Source organism: Patella vulgata, chromosome 9, assembly GCF_932274485.2.
Source record: "Patella vulgata chromosome 9, xgPatVulg1.2, whole genome shotgun sequence".
In the NCBI taxonomy this organism is placed as follows: Eukaryota; Metazoa; Mollusca; class Gastropoda; family Patellidae; genus Patella; species Patella vulgata.
Window position 1 is genome coordinate 35,860,456 of NC_065887.2, and position 10,549 is coordinate 35,871,004.

The 10,549-nt window shown below is 37.1% G+C and overlaps 1 protein-coding gene and 3 non-coding genes across 4 annotated transcripts; 3 read left to right on the forward strand and 1 right to left on the reverse strand.

Annotated features, from left to right (window-relative positions):
- Positions 1-207: 207 nt before the first annotated feature.
- LOC126831842 (beta-alanyl-dopamine/carcinine hydrolase) lies at positions 208-5,958 on the forward strand. The gene is made up of 2 exons (XM_050562483.2): positions 208-720; positions 2,413-5,958. The coding sequence occupies exon 2, from the start codon at positions 2,419-2,421 to the stop codon at positions 3,553-3,555; it is 1,137 nt and encodes a 378-aa protein (XP_050418440.1). The 5' UTR covers positions 208-720; positions 2,413-2,418; the 3' UTR covers positions 3,556-5,958.
- Positions 5,959-7,290: 1,332 nt separating this feature from the next.
- On the reverse strand, positions 7,291-7,362 carry Trnam-cau (transfer RNA methionine (anticodon CAU)). The gene has a single exon. It is a non-coding gene; the product is annotated as a tRNA-Met (tRNA).
- A 327-nt stretch (positions 7,363-7,689) lies between these two features.
- Positions 7,690-7,771, forward strand: Trnal-uag (transfer RNA leucine (anticodon UAG)). The gene has a single exon. It is a non-coding gene; the product is annotated as a tRNA-Leu (tRNA).
- Positions 7,772-8,134: 363 nt separating this feature from the next.
- Positions 8,135-8,216, forward strand: Trnal-aag (transfer RNA leucine (anticodon AAG)). The gene has a single exon. It is a non-coding gene; the product is annotated as a tRNA-Leu (tRNA).
- The last annotated feature ends 2,333 nt before the right edge of the window (positions 8,217-10,549 follow it).

Sequence of the window (10,549 nt, forward strand, 5' to 3'; positions counted from 1 at the left end):
ACAGACACTTCTTCGACACTTTTGGAAATCTATCTACTATAGCATTTCCTCAACACTTTTGAAAGACAGTCTATAGGCCACGGCATTTCCTCAACACTTCTGAAAGACTGTGCATAAAGCCAATCATGTCATTGACACTTCTACCGTTTTTTCCATAAAATTCGAAATTAAAAACGCGAATTAAAATTCTATATTGGTTCATTTCGATCATTATTGATGTCGTTATCCAAACTTATCAGCAGTGAACATTCGCTAGAACGTTACACAATCACTGAAAGTGATGACATTGGCACGAATTAATTAGCTCACAATATAAACTTTTTTCCTTCTGCCAAATAAATTCGAAAACATTGTTTTGAAGTATTAGAAAAATAAATAAAGGTGTTTGAAGAGTATCTTGATAAAAAATACTTCCTATTTAGTGTCAATGGGTGCATAAAATAGTACTCGAAGGAGTAAACGGCACCATTCTGCCCCAGCCAGTTTATCTCGCTACGTGCGTAAACTATGCACACGCTAACACATATTTAGAAGAAGGCGTTCGCATTACATCTGTGAAGAAACAGATTTGTAGTTATGTTGCCAAGAAAATATGTGGGGGTTTCATATTTCAAATCATTTGGCTGATAATTTGACCGAGATTATATAAGTTACTTTAAGATGATATATATATAACGGCACGTTTATAATATCAAATTGTCGTCTCCGTGATATGTATGCGTAAGTAAAACTATTCTCTCTTTTTACCAATTGTGTATTGAACTCATATTATACAAGGTCTTGGACACCTTCAATTGGTTGATGGTAGACATGGGCCCTAAATAACATTGTCTGTCTGTTTATATCATAAACCCCCCATTAATCTGGTCTGCCCTCTGTTTGCCCCCCCCCCCCAATAATTTTAGAAAATAAAAAAAGTATTTGTGATACGTTTCGGTAATCAATACCTTCTACGGTGAATAAATCCCACATCCCCACTCAGTCATAAACTTGCATGTTGTAGAGCATTTCCGACAGTCTATTTTTCAAAATTTTCTTGGCGAGGTCCCCAATGGACTCGCTACTTTGGCGCTCACAAGGGGAATTCGTTGAGGTTCGCAAGTCCGTTCGTTTGACATTTTGTTCTCTAGTCGGATAAGCTAGTGATCAGGCGACGGACGGTGTCTGGTCAGATCTATTTATCTCGACGATCGGTGCCTGACAGAATACTGTAAGACAGCATTTCCTGCAGTCTATTTTTCAAAATTTTCTGGGGGAGGACTCCCTACTTTGACGATCTTGAGTGGGCTTCGTCGTGATTCGCAAGTCCGTTCGTTTGACACTTTACCTCATCGATCAGTGCCTGAAATACTGCCAGGCTGCATTTCCGGCAACCTGTTTTTCAAAATTTTCTGGGGGAGGCCCTCAACCCCTAGTTAAAGCTCGTGCCTTTGTCCCCTTAACCTTGGACTTTGCCCCAGCTTTGCCCCTCCAATCACCGACGGCTGGCGCTGCCACTGTGTCAAGGTATCATTTACGGGTACGCCAACATGTGTACACGTGACCATCTGGGCGGCTATAGGTTGTCCCCTGCCAGACCCTCTGTCCTGCACCACTGACAAGGGAGAACTGAGCCGTAAATCACGATGGATTTTCTTGACCAACACCGGTATCAAACTCCGGACCTTCAGATTAGCGAACCAAAGCCTTTTGTATCTTGTAAAATGTTTATTCAGGAAATATACACCATATTCCGAGCTGTGAATGGTACAATAAATAAGATAAATTAAAACCTATATTTTTGATTATGTACATGATTTTTAAATACATGTATTAAAAAAAAAAATAAAACAAAGCCAACGTCTTACTCACTGATCCACCGCTGTGAAATGGCAATCAGCGGTCAGGAAGAAGGACCATGGAAGCCTATAACTACCACTCATTTACAAGAATGTTCATGATTTCCCGATCAAATTGCAAATGTTATGCAACCGTCAGCAATATTATAAAGCTTACATATAGATAATCTATATAGGGATAATATTATTAAAGTTTTTGTAAATAACTGCCATCAATACTAGACATTATTGCTCCAGCAAGAAAACGTTATTTCCGCCAAAGGTTTGGCTTTATTTGGAACAATCTCAATGGGTATGAGGTAGAGATAACCTGGGGTTGTAAGGAGGGAGTGTATAATTTTCAAGTACGGGATTTGGTCGGTAACAACATAGAACCCCCAAGTCTACAATATGCATATTGATTTACGTCGGAATATTCGAGTAAGCTGGTGAGTGTTCCTTTCACCTCTTCTTAGTAAGTTCCTTGACATACTCCTGATATCGATTATATGGCATAAAATCTATTTTTCTATTATTACATCCTCATATTCAAATTATGAGTCAATTATATATCATTTTATTTATTTAATTTCAGTTAAATATGGCTTCTAGACAATCACCAAGTTTACCAGTACTCTATACAACAGGTACCCATTATGATGTAGGCTACAACACCGGGGTCACCTTTTCCAATAATATTCGACAATATGTCAATTCCTCTAAAAGAATTTGTGAAAAAATCAAACCATATTACGACACACAGGAGGGAAGAGAATTGTATGACATATTTTTAAAGGCCACGGAGGACAGCTACCCACAGTATTGTCGAGAGTTGCGGGGAATTTCTGACGGTAGCGGCGTTCCGTTTGAGATGTTATTTCTCTTAAATATATCACCAGAAGTTAGAAGGCATTTGGAAAGGGAGGCAACACCTAAAGTTGAAGCGGATGGTTGTAGCGATATTTTCCTTAATAGTCCTAACTTGAAACTTTTAGTTCACAATGAAGATTGTAGTCCATTGGTAAAACAATATGGATATATGTTGAACACAAAAATTGATGACGTAGAAGGAAAAGAGCGGTTTATGGCTTTTTGTTACCCAGGAATTTTACCGGGACCCGCCTTTGCTGTTAACGGGGATGGCATGGTAATAACTGTTGACGGATTATATCCTGAACGTGTAACATTAGGAGCACCACCACGTTATTTTGTGAATAGATCTTTAATGCGCATGACTGATATAGATAGTGCTAAGACATTAGCAAGAAATGCAGGTCACGGAATGGCTTTTGGCTTTTGCGCTAATATATCCTCCATTCGAAACACTGAACAATCTTGGGCGCTAGAAATTGCCCCAGGACATCCAAACGCAGGAATCCAGATTCACACGATTGAGGAAGGTACAGAATTGAATCCTAATTACTATTTTCGTTGTAACAGCTATATGCATTCCACAGTAGAGGAGGAGTATGATCTTTGTTCAACACACCGAATGTTACGGGCCCAGGAGTTACCAGCACCAAAATCATTGCACGACATACTCAACATACTTGGTGATACACACCACGATTTATATCCGATATTCAAAACACCACGAGAAACAGACCGGGGCGAAACTGTGCTGACAGTTTCCATGAATATTTTAAATAAAACCATGAATCTTTACCAAGGAAATCCAAAATATCACTCTTACCCATTCATGTCTTTGCCACTGGAATTATACAATGAAATAATTTGAATGATTGAAAATAGTTTATCAATTAAATGTTAATAAATTCATTGAATTATGGAGCAACAAAATGTGCAAAGTAGAATCAGTAAAATCTCCTTTGAAAGAGTCGACGTTCCCAGAAAGTTTCATAGTTGATGGGGGGTTGGATGGCCGAATGGTTAGATCGAACACCTCTTCCGAAGTACTTTTAATTAATTATCATATTGCTAGAACTTAATATAGTTGCTTTTCTGGCCTAAATTGCCATTTAAAAGTATGCTAATATACTGTCTAAAGAGCTTGGAAGCCATTTCTCAAATCTGAATGTAATATAGTCAAAACACTCAAAGCCTTTGCGATATTTTGGTTATTCTTATTTCCAAACTTTTCATTCGACCCCTAATCTTGTAATATTTTACACCTTTCCCGAAAAGCGACAAATTCTTCTATCGTTGAACCTAATAAAGTCAAAATCTCCATACCTGGGGGATCTTGTCGGTTTTTATCTTATTCAGAATCTCTTATTACTTCCCACTTTTATGACTATCCGTTGATTTTTCCCTCAAACACCTCTTCCGAAGAACTTCTAAATAAACAGCATAGTGTTGAACGTAATAAAATAAGGTCAAAACCTCAAACGTTCTTATGTAATGTTGCTGAGTTTCTAAAAATTTACCTTGCTGAGAATGCTCGAATTTTTTACCCCGACAAAATGTATATTACTAGTATGAGCAAAATATCAATTTACATCAATGTTCGTAAACATGATTATGATGCGGGTATAAGTATAGATTATGTGTCAAAACAATAGATTCATTGAAACGTAAACAGAAAAAAAACAATTTATGGAAATGAAAATGATTAAATGGCAGTATGCTCATTCAGTGTCATCGAGAATATCTGCTTCAAACGTAAATATAAACCTTAATCCTATATATTTTTATATGTGTGTATATATTGCAATATTTGACGACCTTAAGCTCAAATAAATCAATGCTAGAAAAAGAAATATATTGTCGTCACAATTTGTAGAGAAAATGTTATATACAGGTTAAGAATGAGACAGTTTCAATAAAATAATTTCCTTTGAGTGACAACTGTTGTACATTATCCACCCCAAAATAGACTTGAAATTTAAAAGGCAAACCTCAATGTCCTAAAACTTACTATATTTAGTGACTACCAAACATAACAATGAAAGTGTGTGTAAGATAGATGTGTTAAATTATTTATCTCCAGAGAATTCTGCCTTAACAGGTTTACAATAGGCCTTTTCAATGTAAAATTTTAAGAGCAATGGAAAATTAGGGCTTATATGATTTGTAGTGTTAAAATATACTAATGTCCAAAAGAAAGTATACACTGTGCATTTTGTGCTACATCAACCAAAGTCGTTTTTCCATGGTATACGGTATTTGGGTAGAATGTCAATTTGTTTCACATTTTTATTTTGCTTAGAAATGTTGAGTTTGGACGCAAGAGACCAACCCAGTAATGCTTTATCAAATGTTTTTAATCTAAACAAAACTTAGTCATACTTTTAGTGTGTATACTTTCTTTTGGACGTCAGTATAGGTCTGGAAAGTAAAGGCTTGTATAGCTGACACACATCGTCTTGAGTGTTTATAGAATAGGTCAATAACTAGACTCGTCGCGCAGACGGCAGAAATTTCGTCTGCTAAAATTTCGTCTGCTACTTACTGTGTAAAATCCTACCAGCTCGTAAATATAAGCTTCGAGTTGTAATTGGTATGACACCATAAATCCATTAAAAATTGCAATTTCATATTTTTACGTTATATTTTTAAAATTTATTAAAATAAAGCCTTAAAATAGATGGTATCTATAAACAGTCCTACCTTTTTAAAGAATAATCCTATTAATCCTATAATTCACTATTGCCAGTTGAGAAATTGGCAAAAATATCATTTTCCTCTTCAAATTCAAACGTTTGAGGATAGCTACTCCATGGTGGAGAATAGAAAACAAGGGAGATAATTGGGAGGTAATTGTGTTATTATTTCCGGTGTAAATGAGTTTTAAGTGTGAGAATGAACACCTATGACCGTATGATAGTGAGTTGACAACCTATTGCGCAAAATACATAGAAATAATTATGTTTTGACTTTCTTTTAGAAAATATGAAATTGTAACTTTAACTAATATAAATGATTAGAAAACGATGAAGTAATTACTATTTGATTTTAAACTACTATAAATTATAGGCTATACAAATATTTGTTGTGGGTGAAAATAACCAAGTATACCTGGTATTCGTATTGACTTAGATTACCATATACTCAATATCAAAATAGTCAAAATATCTTTAACATCATTTGTACATGCTATGTAACTTATTGTAATTATACCTTGATTGAAGTTTTAAATGCAATGGCACCACCTTTTAATATATATTTTAATTAACCTGATATAGACATACTTATGAATTAATTTATTGATCCATTGATCTATTGATTTACTATTTCATCAATGTGTCAATAGTTTTATATGTTGATTCATCATTTTTTTTCTTTTCCTTTCCTGTCCTTGGGTTTTTTTTGTTTTTTTTTTTAACATAAATATAACTCCCAAAATAAAATAAAAAAAGCACGCGCGCGCTGTATCATACAGTCTGTCATTGAGTCAACTGTCGGGGTTTCGATTCCCCGGTTGTACGTGACAAGGAGTAGGGTGGCCTGTCCAACCTCGTGGATTTTCTCCGGGTCGTCTGGTTTCCTCCCACTGCTAAAGACCCCTACGCGCAAGCGAATGGTTGAAATAAAATTGAACCATGTGTTATTCCCGAAATGACCTAGTTTGTGTCGAGTGGACGTTAAACCCCAATTATCTCTCTCTCTCTTCCATAGTTGATTATGACACACAAACAAACACCACCCTTGATCCGAATCTGAACAAGAACTACCGACCGATATCCAACTCAAAATGTCTTGAAAAGTGGTATTGTAGAATAGTAATTTTATTCATCAAGAGAAAGCTCAAGATATATCGTGATAGCCATCGATAGTCAAGCCAGTTGATTACTTGTACTGTTACGACCGTCTTCAACAGTAGACACTGTTGGCCACAATATATCTTATTATCCAAACTGCTTTAAATATATTGCATTATTATCTGATACCAACTCGTATTGACAACGAGTTGTGAGAAATGGGGATGTTTTATTCGGTGTTCGGCCAGGCGGTATCTTGGATCCGATTTTATTTACACTTCATAAAACCACACAGGGCAAAATAGGTAGAAAATATGACGATTAAATTCCACTACACAAAGCTTTTAAAACCTGCGAGAGTTAAAAGGTTGTTTAGATTGAAATGTAGGGCAGAAAATTGCATGTTTAGTACTCTCAACTTCCAGTTTGTATATCTCAAGTTTTCCATGATGAACCATATACGTGCTTTTGAGCGAGAGGTTTTCACATATTGCTCCATCTGTGGTAGAAAGCGTTCTACCCAAAGAAAATTTGGTAAAAGTGGGAAACCATTGGATTGGTGATCTATGGTCATACCACAGAGTAAAAATACAAAGACCAGGGGCAGGGGAAGTAATCGGCCTGTCTTCCCATTCTAAAAATAGACAAACTATGTACGTTATACAGCGACAAAAATAAGTTTCAGGGAAAGACATTAAACTTCGATCTATAACTTTAATATCGTTGACCGTGAACCTTACTATAATTACTATAGGGTCCATGTTAATATTTGCTACATTGGGTTTTAACAGTAAATGAGAATAAAAAATGATTAGCAGAGCGTGGTTTCGATCCACGGACCTCTGGGTTATGGGCCCAGCACGCTTCCACTGCGCCACTCTGCTGCTATCAAGCGGGAAGTTTGTCATGTTATTTAAAACAGTTAGTTAGAGCAAATTTATATGCTTTTGTTGAATTTGGCATTGATCATGTGCTATATTAATGTTAGCGCTTGATGGTATTACTAGGATGGTCAGGGAAGGCATGCCACAATAGAGTTACAGAATTTCTATTATTAGTGTAGGAACCGTCAACATTCAACATAACACTAAAATCTACAGTGAAAAAATATAAATCTGACTATGGTCATGGACACTAGGTAGCGCACACCGAAAGCCGACATATTTTACTCCACACAAGTTAGTTGTATCACAATTATGCATTCCTTAACGGGTAGAGTGGCCGAGCGGTCTAAGGCGCTGGTTTTAGGCACCAGTCTCTTCGGAGGCGTGGGTTCGAATCCCACCTCTGCCATACAATATCTTTTGTTCGTCGTCCCCTTGATCGATCGATCTTGGAATGGTTTGATTTCTGGAAGGTTAGAAAGCGTTATACCGTATAAGTTATCTAATCGATTTCTTAAACTTTTCTTGCTCTATTGCAAATTCATCCCGACACAGTTGTCTACATTGCTACTTTCAAATATTGAAATAATGGGACAACAACAGTAAAGAATGAGGTCACGTCCGCATTTTAAAGGATAATCATCTCTTGAAATTGATCAAGTTTGTGCATGGATCGTATATAATTCAGTACAGTTCTATTGTTTGTTGCTCGTCCAATGCTCAAAAGGATTACAAACTACCTACACCTTCTACATTTCACCGTCCTAAGATCGGTTGGATGGCCGAGCGGTCTAAGGCGCTGGTTTAAGGCACCAGTCTCTTCGGAGGCGTGGGTTCGAATCCCACTCCAGCCATGTTAACTTTTAGTCTAAACTCAGCATTCAACGTTTCAAAAAGGGGCATTTTGAACAAACAGATTTGTTTGATTAACTTTTTACAGGTATTATTGACTTAACTTTGCTATTTATACGGTTATCAAAGTACAATGCAAAACAAGTAGACTTGCTCTAGAATGTCTAGAAAAAGACCCGCTTTAGTTTCACACACTCACCGGCTGGGAGTTGTGGCGTGCTCCTGTAATCTAGCTACTTAGGAGGCCTGGAATGGAGAACGGTTTGAGGGTGGGGTTCCTGCTCTCAGATGCGCTATGTCGATCGGGTGTCCGCACTAAGCTTAGCATCAATATGGTCTCTTCAAGGGAGCTTGGAGTTACCAGGTTGTCTAAGGAGGGACGAATCGGCCCAGGGCGGAAACGCAGCAGGCAAAAGTCCCCGTGTTCAGCAGTAGTGGGATCGCACCCGTGAATAGGCATCTGTTGGTAGCCTGCCTGATATAATCGAACCCATTCCTTTTTCCCCCCCCCGTTATTTTTAAATTTCTTTAGTTAAATTTAATACCTTAAATATGCCGATTTCAAGATTTCGTCTGGTTAATGTCAAAAACATAATCTTGTTCTTTGATCGCACAACATTCCTTGAATTTATTATATTAATTAAAGCGCAAGACAGGAAGTGTACACACGAGGACACGCCCACCGTGGACCATCGATTTTATCCTACAACCTGTATTTTGCTTAAAACAACGCATTTCCATGGCTTGTCTTTTTTATATATGTATACTATGATTAATATTCCCACATTCCTCTTTTTAAAAAATTAGTTCTGAGATGAAAATATGAATAAATGGAAGATATAAGCAAGAAAGACAACTCTTATTGTGTATTCGAACTGATTATGGAGTCAGACTAGTAAAAGACTGCAAGGTTTGCAAGGCCCACCAAGACAAAGGTTGAGCGAACGAAAATAAAAGGAGGACATCGTATAATGATGACGTAAAAAATTATTATTATTAACTGGAGTGTCAATGAGGAAGCTCTGAGCAGGAAGCCATCTTAGGTGTGATGATATTTGAGTCTAAATAGTAAATAATTATAAGCAAGCCTATATGGGTCGCGATGATTGATTTCATTGTTCACTAAAAAACTAAAAGGTCTGGTTGAGGTGCAAAGTACAATAGTGTCCATTGTATTTGCATACAGAAACTGTTGCCTCTATTCTGTTAACAAGTCAAGTGTTTTGCAGACAGGGTGACAACATAATATTACCCAAAAAGGTGGACCGTATTACAATTATGTACCGGGTATTGAACTAACATGTTCTTTTCTATGGCAGTATATTAGACTCAAAATTCTAACATGCTATCATCTAATTTCTATCTTCTATTCATGTAATTTCTAACTTTTATTCATGTAATTTCTAAATTAAGACAATGTATAATCAAACTTCCGTTTTTGATGAGTGTAAATTTTAATTCTGTTTCATCTTATTTCTATTATTAAGACGAAAAATGTCTACTTTCTTGTCACTTTACATGTTAAGCATGAAAGTCAAACAAATTTAGAATTTTGATACTTCTACTTAGCAACCATCATTATGACGTTGTTTGGTGTCGCCACCGTGTGATCGGGAAATTATGTTGATACCAACGACTCGCTCTTCGTCAGTTTGAATGGTTTGGCGGAGTGTTGAAATTGAAAACAACATCGAACGTGACATGGTTTGCGAATTGAAATACTATTTCAAATATAAGCTAAACCGCAAATGTTGTTTAGCTTTTATTTGAAATAGTATTTGTCAACCATTTCAGGTTCGATGTTGTTTTCAATTTCAGCATCGATGCCCCTGTTCGGCGGATGTACGTGACCAGGAGTAGTGTGGCCGGTCCAACCTCGTTGGTTTTTTTCCGGGTCCTCCCGTTTGCTCCCACTGCTAGACCCTTCCTCGCAAGCGAATTATTAAAATAAAATTGAACCATATGTTAGTAACGAAATGGCCTAGTTTGTGTCGAGTGGTCGTTGACCCTCTCTCTCTCTCTCTCTCCGGCCTGACAAGGACAGCTGTCTAGTCGTTCGGATGGAACGATAAACCAAGGTCCTGTGTACACATTGGCGTGTACGTAAAAGATCCCTTGACAGTTTGAATTCAATATAAGAGGAGGCCGTAGTGCCGCTGTCCTGGCAAAATTTCCATTATAGCACACCGGAGCATGCCCGTCTTCATTAATCCAGTTCAGAATCGAACAGTAGGACGTTAAACCCCATTTCATTTCCAGACGAAGAGAGAGAGAGATGGGGTTCAACGACCACTCGACACAAACTAGACCATTTCGTTACTAACATATGGTTCAA

Bases quoted from the DNA above. Each gene is read 5' to 3' on its own strand.
- LOC126831842 (XM_050562483.2), top strand. From the start codon at position 2,419: ATGGCTTCTAGACAATCACCAAGTTTACCAGTACTCTATACAACAGGT.